The sequence below is a fragment of the Pristiophorus japonicus genome, chromosome 3 (assembly GCF_044704955.1).
Source record: "Pristiophorus japonicus isolate sPriJap1 chromosome 3, sPriJap1.hap1, whole genome shotgun sequence".
NCBI lineage: Eukaryota > Metazoa > Chordata > Chondrichthyes > Pristiophoridae > Pristiophorus > Pristiophorus japonicus.
In genome coordinates, this window is record NC_091979.1 from 91,249,569 (window position 1) to 91,268,984 (window position 19,416).

Genomic DNA, 19,416 nt, shown 5'->3' on the forward strand with positions numbered 1-19,416 from the left:
TGGCCTCACAAATACCCTGTATAACTGTAGCAAGACTTCTCTGCTTTTATACTCCAACCCCTTTGCAATAAAGGCCAAGATTCTATTCGCCTTCCTGATCACTTGCTGTACCTGCATACTAATCTTTTGTGTTTCATGCACAAGTACCCCCAGGTCCCGCCTTAGACTGCAGCACTTTGCAATCGTTCTCCATTTAAATAATAACTTGCTCTTTGATTTTTTTCTGCCAAAGTGCATGACCTCAAACTTTCCAACATTATACTCCATCTGCCAAATTTTTGCCCACTCACTTAGCCTGTCTATGTCCTTTTGCAGATTTTTTGTGTCCTCCTCACACATTGCTTTTCCTCCCATCTTTGTATTGTCAGAAAACTTGTCTATGTTACATTCAGTCCCTTCTTCCAAGTCATTAATATCGATTGTAAATAGTTGGCTCCCAGCACTGATCCCTGGGGCTCCCCACTGGTTACTGATTGCCAACCCGAGAATGAATGAGGTTACTAGCCACCAGGTGGCGCCACTGTCGGAGGTCATTGGGCTGTACACATGTGTGTTTGGCACAGGTATGAAAGGCAAGCCATCATGTAAAGTAATCACTTTGGGCCCTAATAAAACAGAGCCAGGTTTGTATCTGTGTTAGTTTACAGTATTCAGTCTATCGAGTTATTACGTACATAACATTTGGTGACGAGGTAACTTAAGAACCTTTGCATGCAAAATAAAATGAGCACAATTGGAATTCTGGAGAGATTCGTGGAGGGAGAGGACTGGGCAGATTTTGTAGCTTGTCTGGACCAGTGCTTCGTGGTCAACAAAATGGAGGAACCCACTGAATCAGTTAGGTGCAGGGCGGTCTTCCTCATGGTTTGCGGTCTGAAAATCTATGGACTCATAAAGAATCTTCTCTCGCCTGCAAGTCCACCAGACAAGGACTATGAAGAATTGTGTGCTCTGGTACATAACCATCTCAAACAGAAGAAGGCATCATCATCTCACGATATCGATTCTGCAACACATTTGTTCTGAGGGACAGGATGTGTTGGAATTCGTTGCCAACCTAAGATGTCTAGCTGGATCATGTAAGTTCGAAATCGCATTGGGAGACATGCTGCGGGACTTCTTTGTAATCGGCATCAACCACGAGGTGATCCTGCGTAAGATACTGGCGGCAGAGACACTGGATTTGAGCAAGGCCATCACGATTGCCCAGGCATGCATGACGATGGACAAAGACTTAAAGCAGATATCATCGAAAAATCGGAACTCGGCAAGTATTGTAAACAAGATTGTATCGTCGTTTGGCAGAGCTGCATATGGCAGGGCCTACTCGACTGCATATGCGAAACCTGTGGCTGCCCAAAGTCCACCAATGGGAAATAATCCGATTTCACCGCGTTGGTGTTGTGGGGGCAATCATCAGCCTCATAAATGTTAGTTTAAACAGTACTTTGTAAACGCTGTTCGAGACTGGGGCATCTCCAGCGCATGTGTCCACAACTGAGCAAGCGTGCTGCGACACACCACGTGGAGGATGATGAGCAGTATAGCGCGGATCTGGATATGCAATCCTAGATACCAGAGGAGGAAGTATATGGACTGTATTTGTTCCTAACAAAGAGCCAACCGATAATGATTAATGTGAAACTTAACCGTGTGCCGGTACCGATGGAATTGGACACGGGTGCGAGTCAATCAATAATGAGCCAGACAACATTCGACAAGCTGTGGGATACTAAGGCTGTGAGGCCTAAGCTGAGTCCAGTCAATGCCAAGTTGTGTACGTACACTAAAGAACTCATAACGATGATTGGCAGTGCAGTAGTCAAGGTGTCGTATGTTGGTGCGGTTCATGATTTACCGTTATGGATTGTTCCAGGCAATGGTCTAACGCTGTTCAGCAAGAATTGGCTAGAAAAAAATCAAATGGAATTGGAATGATATCAAACGTTGTCGTCGGAGGATGATACTCCATGTGCTCAAGTGCTGAGCAAGTTCCCCTCGCTATTTGAACCAGGCATCGGCAATTTCACGGGAGTTAAGGTGCAGATTCACATGGACTTGGATGCAAGACCCATCCATCATAAATCTCGGGCGGTTCCGTGCATAATGAGGGAGAAGGTCGAAATCGAACTGGACAGACTCCAGCGTGAAGGGGTCATATCACCGGTGGAACTTAATGAATGGGCTAGCCCCATTGTTCCTGTGCTGAAGAGTGATTGCACTGTCAGGATTTGTGGAGATTACAAGGTTACAATCAACTGAGTTTGGAAACAGGATCAATACTCATTACCGAAGGCTGATGACCTGTTTGCAACGCTAGCCGGGGGAAGTAGTTCACTAAACTGGATCTGACGTTGGCCTACATGACGCAGGAGCTGGTCGAGACGTCGAAGAAACTTACGTTCATCAACACTCATAAAGAACTGTTTACCTACAATAGGTGTCCTTTCAGAATTCGCTCGGCTGCAGCCATATTTCAGAGGAACATGGAGAGTCTACTGAAGTCCGTCCCTAGAACCATCGTGTTCCAAGATGACATCATGGTCACAGGTCGTGACACCGCTGAATATCTGAACAACCTGGAAGAGGTTCTACATCATCTGGACAAAGTGGGACTCAGACTGAAATGTTCAAAGTGTGTCTTCATGGCACCGGAAATCTAATTCCTGGGGAGGACAATTGCTGCTGACAGCATCAGGTCTACGGACTCAAAAACCAAGGCCATCAAAAATGCACCTAAGCTTCAGAATATGACGGAGCTGCATTCATCCTTGGTCTACTCCACTACTTCAGTAATTTCCTACGTAGATTGAGCACTTCATTAGAGCCACTGCACATGCTGCTAAGAAAAGGCGACAACTGGGTTTGGGGTGCGTCTCAAGATAGAGCTTTTGAGAAAGCTACTAATCTGCTTTGCTCTAACAAGGTACATTATGACCCATGTAAGCGTCTAGTATTGGCCTGTGATGCTTCGTCAAAAGGAGTTGGTTGTGTGCACCAACAAGCTAATGAGTCAGGTAAACTACAACCTGTTGCGTATGCTTCTAAAAGTTTGTCAAAGGCGGAAAGAGCCTACAGCATGGTAGAAAAAGAAGCATTACCCTGTGTGCATGGGGTTAAAAAGATGCATCGATACCTGTTTGGTCTTTGGTTTGAACTGGAAACAGATCACAAGCCACTCATTTCACCGCTTTCGGAAAACAAAGATATAAATACCAATGCATTGTCCCACATCCAGAGGTGGGTGCTGACATTATCTGCCTATGATTATGTCATTCTCCATAGACCTGGCACCGAGAATTGTGCCAATGCACTGAGCCATCTGCCGTTGCCCACGCCGGAGGTGGAGATGCCACAAACTGCAGACCTACTGTTAGTTATGGATGCTTTTGAAAGTGAAGGAACCCGTGTCACGGCTCAATAAGTTAAGACCTGGACCAGCCAAGTCCCGATATTATCGGTTGTGAAACGTTGTGTTCTTAAAACATAGAAACATAGAAACATAGAAAATAGGTGCAGGAGCAGGCCATTCAGCCCTTCTAGCCTGCACCGCCATTCAATGAGTTCATGGCTGAACATGAAACTTCAGTACCCCCTTCCTGCTTTCTCGCCATAACCCTTGATCCCCCGAGTAGTAAGGACTTCATCTAACTCCCTTTTGAATATATTTAGTGAATTGGCCTCAACTACTTTCTGTGGTAGTGAATTCCACAGGTTCACCACTCTCTGGGTGAAGAAGTTTCTCCTCATCTCGGTCCTAAATAGTGGTGATTGGTCTGCCATACCCAACCAAATGGGTGATGAGACCAAACCTTACAACCGTTGCAAAGACGAACTATCACCTTGAATATTGGTGAGGCTTCACCTGGAATATTGTGTTCAGTTTTGGTGTCCTAAACTGAGGAAGGACATTCTTGCTATTGAGGGAGTGCAGCGAAGATTCACCAGACTGATTCCAGGGATGGCTGGACTGACATATGAGGAGAGATTGGATCAACTGGGCCTTTATACACTGGAGTTTAGAAGGATGAGAGGGGATCTCATAGAAACATTTAAGATTCTGATGGGACTGGACAGGTTAGATGCGGGAAGAATGTTCCCGATGTTGGAGAAGTCCAGAACCAGGGGACACAGTCTTAGGATTAGGACTGAGATGAGGAGAAACTTCTTCACTCAGAGAGTTGTTAACCTGTGGAATTCCCTGCAGCAGAGAGTTATTGATGCCAGTTCATTGGATATATTCAAGAGGGAGTTAGATATGGCCCTTACGGCTAAGGGGATCAAGGAGTATAGAGAGAAAGCAGGAAAGGGGTACTGAGGGAATGATCAGCCATGATCTTATTGAATGATGGTGCAGGCTCGAAGGGCCGAATGGCCTACTCTTGCACCTATTTTTCTATGTTTTCTATGTTTTCTATCTATTCATTCAGATTGTTTACTGTGGGGTAATCATGTTGTTATGCCCAAGAAAGGCAGAGAGAATTTTGTGCATGATCTACATAGCACTCATCCCGGTATTGTCATGATGAAAGCCATTGCTAGGTCTCATGTATGATGGCCTGGAATTGACTCTGATCTGGAATCATGTGTGCATCAATGCAACACTTGCATGCAGCTAAGTAAAGCACCAGTGGAATCGCTACTGAGTCTGTGGTTGTGGCCATCTAAACCATGGTCCAGGATCCACATCGACTTTGCAGGTCTCTTCCAAGGAAAGATGTTTTTAGTTGGGTTGGATGCATATTCCAAGTGGATAAAGTGTATAATCATGTCATCCAGTACATCCACAGCTACCATTGAGAGCCTTCGTGTAATGTTTGCCACTCATGGTCTGCCCGACATCATTGTACCTTGCTTCACTAGTCTGGAGTTTCAAGAGTTCATGAAACTCAATGGTATCAAACATGTGAGGTCAGCATCATTCAAACCTGCATCTAATGGTCAAGCAGAGCGTGCTGTCCAAACCATCAAGCAGAGTATGAAACGTGTAACTCAAGGTTCACTGCAGACTTGCTTGTCATGCATACTGTTTAGTTACAGGACAAGACCCCATACATTTACCGGGGTCCCCCCTGCTCAACTATTAATGAAGAGAGATCTCAAGACCAAGCTCTCTCTTGTCCACCCTGACTTGAACAATCATGTTGAATACAGACGTCAAAGTCAGCAGTGGTATCATGATTGCGCTGCTGTGTCACGCAACATTTCTGTTAACAATCCTGTGTATGTACTAAATTATGGTCAAGGTCCCAAGTGGATCGCCGGTACTGTTACGGCCAAGGAGGGTAACAGAGTGTTTATCGTCAAGCTCAAGAATGGGCAAACAAGTAAGAAACATGTTGATCACATAAAGCTGCGGCACACGGATGAACCGGAACAGTCTGAGGAAGACACAATCAGTGACCAACCAACCTACCCTCAGTCATCAGAGGACTCCGCTGTCATCTATGAATCCAGACTTTCAATCCCTGACATGGTCATTGCCACTCCCATCAGATCGGCTACCCAGCCCCCAGTCATAACAGACTCAGAACGCTCGCACAAGGCTGGAGTTGAACTGAGATGATCAACTCAGGAGTGGAAAGCCCAGGACTGTCTCAATTTGTAAAAAGACTGTAACTAATATCTTAAAGGGGGATATTGTCATGTATGTATGCTTGGGGTTACTAGCCACTGGTTGGCGGCACTGTCGGAGGTCATTGGGCTGTACGCACATGTGTGCGGCCCAGGTATAAAAGGCAAGCCATCATGTAATGTAATCACTTTGGGCCCTAATAAAGCAGAGCTTGGTTTGTACCTGTGTTAGCTTACGGTATTCAGTCTATCGAATTATTACATACATAACAGAACCACTTATCCGACTCTCTGTTTTTTGTTCATTAGCCAAACCTCTATCCATGCTAATATATTACCCCCAACCCCGTGAACTTTTATCTTATGCAGTAACCGTTTATGTGGCACCTTGTCAAATGCCTTCTGGAAGTCCAAATACACCACATCCACTGGTTCCCCTTTATCCACCCTGTTCGCTACATCCTCAAAGAATTCCATCAAATTTGTCAAACATGACTTCCCCTTCATAAATCCATGCTGACTCTGCCTGACTGAATTTTGATTTTCCAAATGTCCTGCTACTGCTTCTTTAACAATGGACTCCAACATTTTCCCAACCACAGATGTCAGGCTAACTGGTCTATAGTTTCCTGCTTTTTGTCTGCCTCCTTTTTTAAATAGGGGCGTTACATTTGCAATGTTCCAATCTGCTCGGACCTCCCCAGAATCCAGGGAATTTTGGTAAATTACAACCAATGCATCCACAATCCTTTCCGCTACTTCTCAAGACCCTAGGATGCAAGCCATCAGGTCCAGGGGATTTATCTGCCTTTAGTCCCATTATCTTACTGAGTATTACCTCCTTAGTGGTTATTCTATAAACTTCCTTGGTAGGCTATTCCAAAAACTCAACGCCCTCTTAATAAAGTAATGCTTCCTTTATCCTGCATGAAAAATGGGCGACCGATAATTAAAAGTCTTGAGCGACCTTATGCACCCATTTGCCTGTCTAAATCAACTTTCAGGCAGGCTTTTAAATGTGTCCTATCCAAAACAGGCAGGAGGGTACTTTGATATGCAAAACAACCCACTGGAATGCTACACCCATTGTAGCACTCCAGTGCAACCCTGCATTGTTAGAGGTCTCAAACAAAGGTAATTCCCCTGGACCTTTTGGCTACTGTTGGAGAGCCTGCAGCTCCACCCACATTTCCTCACAGTTTTTCAGGTGCATGGTCCTGCCAGGTAGTGGGCCTGCACCTAGAGTCCACTTAGGCCATGGCCCAGGAAAGGAATTACCAGTCCTCTTAGGACAATATAGAATAATGCATTCATACTGCAGGTTTAGCATTGATATACACATGTCAGTTATGGCTGAGTGGTAATGTTGGAGGTGATGACTTTTGGTTGAGGCATTAAACCAATGCCCCGCATAGATGCCCTTTCAGGCGGACGTAAAAGATCCCATGGCACTATTTTGAACAAGAGCAGGGGAGCTCCCCAGTATTCTGGACAAAATTTATCCCTCAACCAACACCACTAAAAAACAGATTATCACCTTGCTGTTTGTGGGACCCTGCTGCATGCAAATTGGCTGCCACATTTCCTACATTCCAACAGTGACCACACTTCAAAAGTACTTCATTCGTGTTTTGGGATGTCCCGAGATCGTGAAAAGCACTATATAAAAGCATGTCTTTTCTTGTCTTTCTTTATAAAAAGCAGAAATCAATGCACTGAGACTAAACTTGTGGTGTAGATTTGAAGCAAGCATATGACGAAGTAAAGCACAGACTCCCTGGAAGAGAGGTGAGTCTCACACGACTTGTGTTTCATATGCATGGAGTGTAATTTGAATGCAGTGACACGCCTGGTTTATAAATTACGCAGGGGTTATGTTGGACCTCTGAATATTTTTTAAACCTTAATTTAAGTGTTTATTGAGCAGGAATTCATCCCTTCCCATACTCTAAAGATTTAAATATGGTGGTCCTGGGGTCGGTAATGTGATCAAATATCATGCAATCAAAGTTTGAGGAATACATCCAACCAGAATTGGCAACCCGAGCCCCACTGACATCTGCTTTCACTTGGGATACCAGCCTGCCAATGTTCCACAGGCTAGGAATGAGGAACTGCCCAGACTAGGGGGCTCCTCCCTTGGCTGTACCCCTTGTGTCACCAATGTCCTTGTTTAGGCTAGGTGGAGCCACCCCCATGAAACTGGTACAAATGTCTTGGGATCCTGCATATCCAGGTTCTGGCCTATGTTCTGACGCATCCGCCACACTCCTGTCTGACTACAGTGACAGTGTGCTGGATGGGTCACGGAATTTTAGCTCCTGGGTTTGGAGAACCTATGTAAATTGGCTGGCCAAAACGTCTCCCAGTTCTGAAAGATGATGGACCTGAAACGTTAACTCTGTTTTTCCCTCCACAGATGCTGCCTGACCTGCTGAGTATTTCCAGCATTTTCTGTTTTTATTTCAGATTTCCAGTATCCACAGTAATTTGCTTTTGTTTAGGATCTTATATGTTGGAATAGGTTGCGCCGATAGCTGTGTGATTAAGTCCATATCTATTCAAAGCGTCTTTATTCCCAACAGTCTGAAAATAGACCAAAGTTTTCTTATAAGCATTTTAAAAAGAACTCCATGAGAATAGTACAATAAACCATTAGAATTCTAAACCAATGTTGAAAACATACACCTTTGCGGTTAGGATCGTTTTTTTTTAAATCAAAAAGTAACAGTAATTAGTCTTATTTTTCATTGCGGTTTCTTTGATTGTAATCGTTCCGATTTAACAATATATTATGCCGATGCTATTACATTTGCTGTAAATTTAAAAGAAGGAATCCATGAAGTAACGTTAACTGGAAAATTAAATCCATATACAATATTGATCGATATATATTTTTAGAAAACAAATTAAAAATTAAATAAATACTGCGTGGCTTTTACATGAAACTGCAGTTTACATATGCGTTATTCTGGTGAAAGTTTATTGGAGAGTAAGCCATTTAACTATGTGTGTAAAATATGCAGGAAAAAAAATCCAGAATATCTGACCAAAGCAAAATTAGATTTATGACGAGTCAACTTTAAAATTAATCTTTTTGAAATTAAAACATAAATTTCCTAGGAAATATATAGAAACAAATACACATGTTTTAAACTACTGCAAAAATCAGATTTATTGCATGTAATTAGTTCTCGTCCTTTTGCATTTTGTATTGATAGCTGCAGTATATAATCTGAATATAACTAGAATTTTCTTTCTTAGTTGTATGTATAGTTACAGGGACATCAATCTGCGGGGTCTCCATCCAGCTCGCACTAACACGCTTCTCTACGTCGCCAGAATCACTGAGCACAAACATTTCACAATGTAAGGAAGCGGAATGGTTTTGTTATGCACAATTCACTTCGAGTTAAAAGTGTGCAATTGTTTGGAAAATAGGAACTCATCCGGAAAGAGTAAAAATCAAATAAGACTAAGCGATTTACCTGAAACTTTTCAAATCAGGTGGAAAGCAAAGTTGAAAAAAAAGGATGATTCAACAATTGGTAATCCAAATTGTCAGAGAAATGAGGATGACAACAGCACAAATTGAGTTTTTTTAAATGGAAGTGACGATGTTCTTCCCCATATTGCCCAACCATCCCCTTTGACTATATAAAGGAACCAGGTACTGGTAGAAACACACATAAGCTTTGGGAGTCTTCAAAACTTCTTGGAGAAAGAGAAGCTTCGGTTTCTCCAGAGTTGATTCAGATTTCGAGTGGTTCATCAGAAGGTAAGAACGAATTAAAAAAGACAATCGAAAGTGAAATGGGCGCGGGGAGATATTTGCAAAAATATTATCTTTGCCTTTATGGTCAGTTTCTTTTTCAATGGTGTGCTACTGTACTATCGCGTGCCTTTGAAAAAGTCGACCCAAGCCTGGACCTTGCCCAAGTCCTGTTGTAAACTAGCATGGACTGTCCCATTACCAAAGAGGTTGCTCCATTCTCAGTCCAGTACTGGCCTTCCTTCTTTCTTTGTCGTAGTCTTTTTAGTAATAAGGTTTCAATTACTTGTTTTCATTTAGTTAATCTATTGTATTGTTCCCTTGTCTGTTTGTTTCATTAATCTTTCTTATTTAGTTCATCTAACAGTCTTATAATGCTGCTTTCGGTATTGCCTTCACGTTTGTTCTAATTTTTCTATTAATGTCTCCTACGCCTGTTTGTGCCACGCTATTGTTAATTAGATTCGGCAAAGTACTTTCATTATTTTGAAAGAAAGGGGAATAAAGGGATATGGGAATAAGGGAAGCAGATGGAATTAGATCTACTGCTCATGTGGCATATAAACACCAACACGGATTGTTGGGGAAATAGCCTATTCTGTGTTGTAATTTCTATGTAACTCTCTGCAATTTTCAACATTTTTCTGTTCACTTTCCTGAAGAATGTCTTAATATTTTAGCTGGTTTAAAGCATAAATGTTTGAAATCAGATATGTTTGATGTATACTTTTGAATTACGTGTGTTTTGTGCAGCAGATTAAAATGAAAGGTGTTGGCTCCGTGGCTGTTTTGCTGCTTTTGATACTAGTACAAAATAGTTGCCAAAATCCAATGCAGGATTCAGAGGAAACATCCAGGTAAGATATGAATCCACAAAACGGAACTATAACAGCTAATAAGCACAGACATTGGAACCTTGCAGGTCAACCACCCCTTTAACTTGAACATCCGACTGAATTGGTCACTTCTTAAAAGTCCTGTCCTAAAATCCATTATACCGACATAAATTGTGTTCCATTAACGCGAGCACATGCTCAGGAAGTCGAGCACTTTTTATTATGGTTTACACAAAGTGCAACATCCACAGCCACAGCTAATAGTTAAGTTTTATTACAATTCATGTAAATACCATGAACAAAATTGGCCCGAAAATTGCAGCCTCTCCGGGTGCGTACGATGTGCGCATGCACCCAAAGAGGCCTTGCAAATGCCTGTTCTTGGTGGCAATGTGCATGCACCGTGAACTGACTTTTTCTTTATTTTGACAGATCCAGTGCATCCCCGGGAGGACATTCATGGGGCAGAGATTGAGCTATTTACCCAACTCTTGGCCAGTGAATGTCCTTCAAATTCTTACACCTGGTAAAAGCAGGTGTATAGCCTACTTTTATCAGCGGAAGAGTTTTAAAACATAGAAAAATTAAATTTTATCACTCATTTTTATATTAAAAGTTTATTTTTAAACCTATTAAAACATATTTTAAAAAGTTTAAAAATATATATTTTTTTCTAAAACATTTAATTACATGTGAAGTGATTTTTTAATTTATTGCATTGAATTTCTGTGTTTTTGAGGGTATTCTCATTGATAGTAATGGGAGCTCGTACAAACCACCAATGAGAATACCCCATGTTCATTGGTGGTTCAGGCCCACGTTATCCCAGGTTGCACTTATGTTCTTAGGATGCGTGAGCCCACACACTGCTCTGCGCGAGCCCACACACTGGTCTGCGCATCTAGGCCTCGGAACACAAGTCTACGTTCCTCCAGGAACTTTCAGAAAAAACATTTTGGTCGGCGGCGTCCGCCCGCAGGAAGCCTCCAACCGCAATTTTTGGGCCATTGTTGTACATTACTGCTGTGGTAACGCGGGATTAAATGTGTCTGTACTACACCACTTGTATTGTTGTTTTATACTGTGTGGTCTGTGAACCCTGGCAATCCAGTCAAAAAAGCCGAAGAACTCCGTGTTTTTATGCTATATTGTTCACTAGATTTCCCTTTTTGATTTCTGTGGGCTGGAGGCTTGAATCTTATTTATGTTGCCTCATTCATGGATGAATCCTTAATTAGAACAGATCTAGTTAACACCGACAGTTTAAGATACATTTATATTAATGAGAACATGGACTTAAACCTTATAGCCCAGAGTTTCTGTTAATTATGTCTGAAATCAACCAAATCAACATGACAAATTGAGAAAGTTTAAGCATGGGTTACATTGAGCGTAAATCAAGTTTTTGCGATCTTAAATGTTGGTTTAAAAAACATGGTCCTGGAAGAGGGCCCGCCCACAAAACTGGCCACGCCCCAGATCAAAATAATGAACATGGCAAGGTCCTGCCCATTGTGCCTGTTTGCAACCTTCTATGAGACCCTTCAAATTATGCTAGTTTTTTAGGTTCACAGGCACAAGTTAGCCATGTTTTAATCATTTTTAAATATTAAAAAAATATTTAATTTAATTAAGAAACTGATGTGTATAGGAATGAAACTAGTAAATGGTTCAGTATAGTTATTAAAAGTCATTTTCAATGATTAAAATTGGGTTACTCACAGGTGGAGGACTAGATACTTATTAAACTGCTTATTTTTTGTGATAACCCCATTTACTAGACAAACATAGGTCCCTTGCAGTCAGATTCAGGTGATTTTATAATGGGGAACAAAGAAATGGCAGACCAGTTGAACAAATACTTTGGTTCTGTCTTCACGAAGGAAGACACAAATAACCTTCCAGAAGTACTAAGGGACCGAGGGTCTAGTGAGAAGGAGGAATTGAAGGATATCCTTATTAGGTGGGAAATTGTGTTAGGGAAATTGATGGGATTGAAGGCCGATAAATCCCTGGGGCCTGATAGTCTGCATCCCAGACTACTTAAGGAATTGGCCCTAGAAATAATGGATGCATTGGTGATAATGTTCCAACAGTCTATCGACTCTGGATCAGTTCCTATGGACTGGAGGGTAGCTAATGAAACACCATTTTTTTAAAAAGGAGGGAGAGAGAAAATGGGTAATTATAGACTGGTTAGCCTGACATCAGTAGTGGGGAAAATGTTGGAATCAATTATTAAGGATGAAATAACAGCACATTTGGAAAGCAGTGACAGGATCAGTCCAAGTCAACATGGATTTATGAAAGGGAAATCATGCTTGACAAATCTTCTGGAATTTTTTGAGGATGTAACTAGTAGAGTGTACAAGGGAGAACCAGTGGATGTGGTGTATTTGGACTTTCAAAAGGCTTTTGACAAGGTTCCACACAAGAGATTGGCGTACAAAACTAAAGCACATGGTATTAGGGGTAATGTACTGACGTGGATAGAGAACTGGTTGGCAGACAGGAAGCAGAGAGTCGGGATAAACTGGTCCTTTTCAGAATGGTAGGCAGTGACTAGTGAAGTGCCGCAGGGCTCAGTGCTGGGACCCCAGCTATTTGCAGTATACATTAATGATTTAGATGAAGGAACTGAGTGTAATATCTCCCAAGTTTGCAGATGACACTAAACTTGTGTGAGCTGTGAGGAGAATGCTAAGAGGCTGCAGGGTGACTTGGACAGGTTAGGTGAGTGGGCAAATGCATGGCAGATGCAGTATAATGTGGATAAATGTGATGTTATCCATTTTGGGAGCAAAAACACGAAGGCAGAATATTATCTGAATGGCGGCAGATTAGGAATAGGGGAGATGCAACAAGACCTGGGTGTCATGGTTCATCAGTCATTGAAATTTGGCATGCGGGTACAGCAGGCGGTGAAGAAGGCAAATGCTATGGTGGCTTCATAGTTAGGGGTTTTGCGTATAGGAGCAGGGAGGTCTTACTGCACTTGTACAGGGCCTTGGTGAGTCCTCACCTGAAAATATTGTGTTCAGTTTTGGTCTCCTAATCTGAGGAAGGATATTTTTGCTATTGAGGGAGTGCAACGAAGGTTCACCAGACTGATTCCCCGGATGGCTGGATTGACATATGAGGAGAGACTGGATGGACTGGGCCTTTATTCACTGGAGTTTAGAAGGATGAGAGGGGATCTCATAGAAACATATAAAATTCTGACGGGACTGGACAGGTTAGATACAGGAAGAATGTTCCCGATGTTGGGGAAGTCCAGAACCAGGGGACACAGTCTAAGGGTAAGGGTTAAGCCATTTAGGATTGAGATGAGGAGAAACTTATTCACTCAGAGTTGTTAACCTGTGGAATTCCCTACCGCAGAGAGTTGTTGATGCCAGTTCGTTGGATATATTCAAGAGGGAGTTAGATGTGGCCCTTACGGCTAAAGGGATCAAGGGGTATGGAGAGAAAGCAGGAAAGGGGTACTGAGGTGATTGATCAGCCATGATCTTGTTGAATGGTGGTGCAGGTTCGAAGGGCCGAATGGCCCACTTCTGTACCTATTTTCTATGTTTCTATGTTTTAGCTGTATTACTAAAATGCACTAAGTTGCAACTCAAAAACCAAAATGAATATTTTTAATGCAAATAAAAAAATAAACAATGTTCATGTAAGGTTTTACAGTTGTGATTATGCAAATGAGTGAATGTAAATTTGAACCAGAACGTCACTTCGGAAAACAGATGCAATTTTAAGGGCAACTTGCTCACCGATTGCATCCAAAGCGGAAACTCTACCTCAGTATGGCACTCAATTTTGTGCACAGCAATGTCCCACAAACAGAAAATTAAATGAATGAGCAGTTAATTTTTTTAAGTTTGTTAAGGAAGGAATGTTAACCATGTATTAGAAGTTATTGCATGCTTCTCCAGTTAACTACAGGTAATAATATATCACTCTGCATTCCTAAACAGCACATTGGAGACATCGGAGAAACAATCGTTGGATAAATCCAACCCACTACAGGATGTGAAACGCCATTCTGAAGGCACTTTCACCAGTGATTACAGTAAATACATGGACAATAGACGTGCAAAAGATTTTGTACAATGGTTGATGAGCACAAAACGAAATGGGTAAACTAGTTTTGATAAAGATTTCTCCAGACCTACTTTGAATATTGCCAGTAATGTTTAGCTATGTCCTGTGATTACTTGTATGTGTGATATATTTCCTTCCTTTCTGTTCTGTCTCTTTTACCACTAGGGAATAAAAACTGCTGTTCTTTGTCATGCTGACTTCAACTACTGTCATATAAATCAGCATTTGAAAAATATATTTAACTAATAAAATCTCAGTTTATCTTGAGAGCTAGAGTAACATTCTGTTCCCCAACATATCTCTTAGAATTTTTATTAACAGAAAAAGATCATTAGGCTCAAAGAAGCAAATTACTGTTTCATAGATCAAACCATCCATCTGTCTTCTCACCATAATCCTCAAATCCATCTCTCTCCATCAATACATCGGCCCTCAAATTCTATGGGATTCTTCCAGTCGGAATCCCTGAGGAAACAGTACAAGCAGCAAAAATGGCTCTTTATGCTGTTTCCTTAGGGTTTCCTCCAGTAGACCTGGAGAACTCCTATGTAATTTCAGAGCAATCCAATTAACTCTTGCACGCATTCAATAGCTTCCCTAGTAAGTTCTTCTCTCACTCTAGAATCCACTGGGTGAAAAAAGTTCCTTCAGACTTCTTATGCCTAATTTCTTCATTTATAATGTGTGTCCTTGGTATTTAAATTTTTTTTAATTCTGAGCAGTTTTGCTGGATCAATTTTGCTTATTCCTTTCATAAGCTTGAAAAATTCAACTAGGTCATCTTACATTCTCTTTTTCCCCAAAAATTAGTTAAACTTCCCATCATAACTTAAATTTCTAATACCCAATATTATCTTTGCTTACTTGTCTCTGAACAGTTCTGATGAAGGTTTACACCTGATATGCTAACCTGTCTGTTCTCTCTACAGATGCTGACTGACCTGCTCAGTGTTTTCAGCAGTTTCTACTTTTGTTTTAGATTTCCAGCATTTGCAGTTTTTTTGCTTTTTATTTGTACTCTGTCAGGGAATTCTTGCTACAGCTATATACGGTATTGGTGAGGCCAGACCTGGAATACTGCATGCAGTTTTGGTTTCCATATTTACAAAAGGATATACTTGCTTTGGAGCAGTTCAGAGAAGATTCACTAGGTTGATTCCAGGGAAGAGGGGGTTGACTTATGAGGAAAGGTTGAGTAGGTTGGGCCTCTACTCATTGGAATTCAGAAGAATGAGAGGTTATCTTATCGAAACGTATAAGATTATGAGGGGGCTTGACAAGGTGGATGCAGAGAGGATGTTTCCACTGATGGGGGAGACTAGAACTAGAGAGCATGATCTTAGAATAAGAGGGCGCCCATTTAAAACAGAGATGAGGAGAAATTTCTTCTCTGAGAGGGTTGTAAATCTTTGGAATTCGCTGCCTCAGGGAGCTGTGGAAGCTGGGACATTGAATAAATTTAAGACAGAAATAGACAGTTTCTTAAACGATAAGGGGTTATGGGGAGCAGGCGGGGAAGTGGAGCTGAGTCCATGATCAGATTAGCCAGATCTTATTGAATGGCGGAGGGGCCGTATGACCTACTCCTGTTCCTATTTCTTATGTTCTTATGTAATGCAATCTAGTACCTTTTTTAAAAAAAACTGCAGCTAAAATTTGGACTGAATGGTTCAGAATGATCAACTATAATCACTTAGATCTCTTTCTTGATCAGCAAGCAGTTCCATTTAACACACATGTCATTTTTTGGTTCCTTGCTCCCATATATAATATTTTACAATTATCTGGCTTAAAATTGCATCTAACACCTATTGGCCCAGTTGTCTAAAAGATCAAGGGGAGAAATTGGGGGTGTTGGCGCCTCTTGTTAGCTCCTCCGGTGGCGCAAATTACTTTTCGCCCGGGCACGGTGTCGCTAATGACTCCCATGAAATTCCACGGGAGTTTAGCGGCGGTGGTAAACGGTAGCGCCGTGCTCCGCTGCGCTGGCGATGGCAACGTCATTACCGTGTGCAGCGACCCGTTTTCATCCCAAATGAAATTTCAGTAGCACCCCCTGAAGCTGTGTAGACCGCTCGTGGGGTAAAATTTAAAGGGAAGGTGCCCATTTGAAAAAAAAATTGCCTGATTTATTGGTCGCGGCCTGATAGATGTTGAATCACAAGGACTGTGCCGCAATCTTCCAGCCCGGCACTCCGCTTGTGTGCCAGGCTGATGCCACAGCACCTCGCTCCCCGATGGTCCAGGCAGGGACCTGTTTCTCTCCTGCAGTCGGCAGCTTGACCCTCCCCTTTAATGAAGGAGAGGGCTCTGTTTACATGGCAGCACTACGTGCCCCTCACTGATCCCTTCTTCCTCGCTTGTGCCCCATTGAGCAATTGGAGCGTGACGCAATTCCACCCCGCCTAAAATCCTCTGGTTGCATTATTCATTATATGCCTTATAAATAAAGACCAATTTTTGGGGTAGCTCCTTATAATTGCTTTCCACCCTGAAAAGTTCCCATTTCTATCTTTCCACTAGTTTTAAGCCAATTTTTCATTTACTGTCATTCATTAACATTAATGCTAATGAATTAATATTACACATTTTATTCCGATAGAAGAGTCCAATTAGAGATACTTTTTCCTTATTTATTTTAGAAGTGCCAAGTTTTATGGACGGTACACATATTCTGAAAGCTGCAAATGTGACACAGTATTTATTGGGCTAAAGAGTTCTGCAAATTCAATTTTGATATGCGCAGCCCTACTTATTCACAATTTAATTTATGTTCAATCAGTGACAAAACCAAGAGGCATGCTGAAGGAACTTATACAAGTGATGTAGATTCCCTTTCTGACTACTTCAAAGCAAAACGCTTTGTAGATTCACTTACAAGCTACAGCAAGCATCAAAATGGGTAAGTTAATGATCAGACAAGCCATTCAAGATGCAATACATTAATATTATAATATGGCAACATTTAACTCAGAGAATTATGCTGTTCTCATTTATGGTCTTTATTGTTATTTCAATGAGTATAAACGTAGCATGAAATGTCCTGTGTACATCTAAGTGGAACCAATGCAAAAATCTTGTATTATTAATTTTAGCATTTTAGGACACCTTTGACCGACATAAAGATATATCTTTATCAAAACTTATATGACATGCTAACATTATTGTAGATACTAGCTGCATCATATAAAGAGAAACATTTGATGAAATTTAGCAGGGGCTTTTCTAAGAGACACGTTGAATCTACCAGACATACAGAAGGCAGCTACAGCAACGACATAAGTTCTTACCTTGAGGCGAAGACAGCGAAGGACTTTATTAACTGGCTAATAAAGGGACGTGGCAGAAGAGAGTAAGTGCTTTAAAATTATTCACAGTTAATTGTTAATACAGCTATTTTACTATAAACCACTTTCATCATTAAGTAGTTATGTTTGCTGCATTTTACACTAAACACACTAAATCACTTTTCAAAAGTCAATTGTTCTTTTAATAACATATGTTAATCAAAGTGAATCCAGTGAATTAGCCAATAAAATTATTTTACTGTTGAACAAAAGGAAATATTGTTAAGATAGTAATATTGAATTATTATCATAAGATTATTGCTTACAGCTTAATAATGTAAGGATGAAGGAGAAGAGAGAAGGCTTTGTATTATATTATTGAAATTAAGTTGCTCTTATGGTTATGTTATTATTGGTCCAAATTTGCATTATTATAACAAAATGGCTATTTATTGCACAATTTACCATGTAATTCGACTATTATCCTAGAGAGCTAAATTACCTTAATTTTATTTTGACGAATTTATTATTGCTGTTCTAAAGTCCTTGCTACATTTTCAGGTTTCCAGAAGAAAGTAAGGAAATTGTGAATGAAGTTATCCCTGAGGAAATGGACAGAAGACATGCCGATGGCACCTTCACCAGTGAAATTAATATTGTTTTGGACACCATTGCTGCCAAGGAGTTTTTGAACTGGGTCTTAAACTCCAAAACCATCCAGTCAAGGTAAGAAGGAACTACTGTAAACTAAATCTATCACTGCACATTTTAAATGTAATACACAATTGGTCATACAATTTGTATATTCAGCCATGTGATCACAATAAGTTAACCAATAAAATCATTTCAGCATTATACACAAAGAAATAATATGAAAGCAGTTCTCTCATGCATCATCTGCTAAAAAGTAATATAAGAGAAAACTGGGAGCATTACTTTAACAGAAGTGTAGAGTAGTTTTGTGCTTTACTTTACTATGGGGATAATTTTCACCTTCACCTCTTGGATGATAAACTGACAGAGCACCTGTTGCAGAACCGACTCAATTTTCATTTCCTTTGATTTCAATTTCAATGGTTAAAATTATTTCATTATTGTTGACGCTTGTGAGGGAACCTCCTTAATACTTCCTTGTGTTTAATGCTGCAATGTTTTTATCAGTGTCATGCTAAAAGTTTATGCTGATACTGGCATAAATTTAGTGCCAAATTCATAGTATAAAAGCATAATATTTGTTGAAGCTCAGAGCTACACTACTTAAACAAATTTCTACTAAAGTAATTAAAATAGCTTTTATTTAAATGGCTTAGTTTGAAATCTATTCAAGTTTGCATAGTTTGTTTAAACGGCTGTTTTTGTCATTCATACTTGTTATTATAAGTTTAAGTGCTCTAGCTTAAAAGAGTAATTTCATGTATTTGCATTTCCACATCTTACTGGATATCTGAAATCCAAACAGGAAATGCTGGATAATGAGCAGCAGCTTAGCTTGCATCTAAAAGGGAAGGATGGTTAACAGTTCAGGTTGGACCCTCTTCTAATGAAGGCTGTGTTTGATTTCTGTTTTCCAATTCTCATGGTTTGTCTTTTTCCAAACTGGAACTCTCATATTTGCCAATTTTAAAAGGTTGGGATCTGAGATGTAGCCAGATTATACTTGCTGCTTTATTTGGGTAATATTATCCACAAGTCTATATGCAGCTTAATTTCCCAAGTGTTACTGTGCAATGAATCTAACTGCTGCTCTCTCCACAGGGACTCTGAAATAGAATTCTTCAACGAGTACAAGTAAAAGAAGAGACTGATTTCAATTTAGCATTTTGTGTTGCAACATTGGCTACGTCTT

General features: G+C 40.7%; 1 protein-coding gene across 1 annotated transcript; it reads left to right on the top strand.

Annotated features, from left to right (window-relative positions):
* The first annotated feature begins 10,108 nt into the window (after window positions 1–10,108).
* On the top strand, window positions 10,109–19,362 carry LOC139257762 (pro-glucagon-like). The gene is made up of 6 exons (XM_070874626.1): window positions 10,109–10,203; window positions 14,157–14,318; window positions 17,066–17,185; window positions 17,498–17,635; window positions 18,132–18,296; window positions 19,326–19,362. The coding sequence occupies exons 1-6, from the start codon at window positions 10,109–10,111 to the stop codon at window positions 19,360–19,362; spliced, it is 717 nt and encodes a 238-aa protein (XP_070730727.1).
* The last annotated feature ends 54 nt before the right edge of the window (window positions 19,363–19,416 follow it).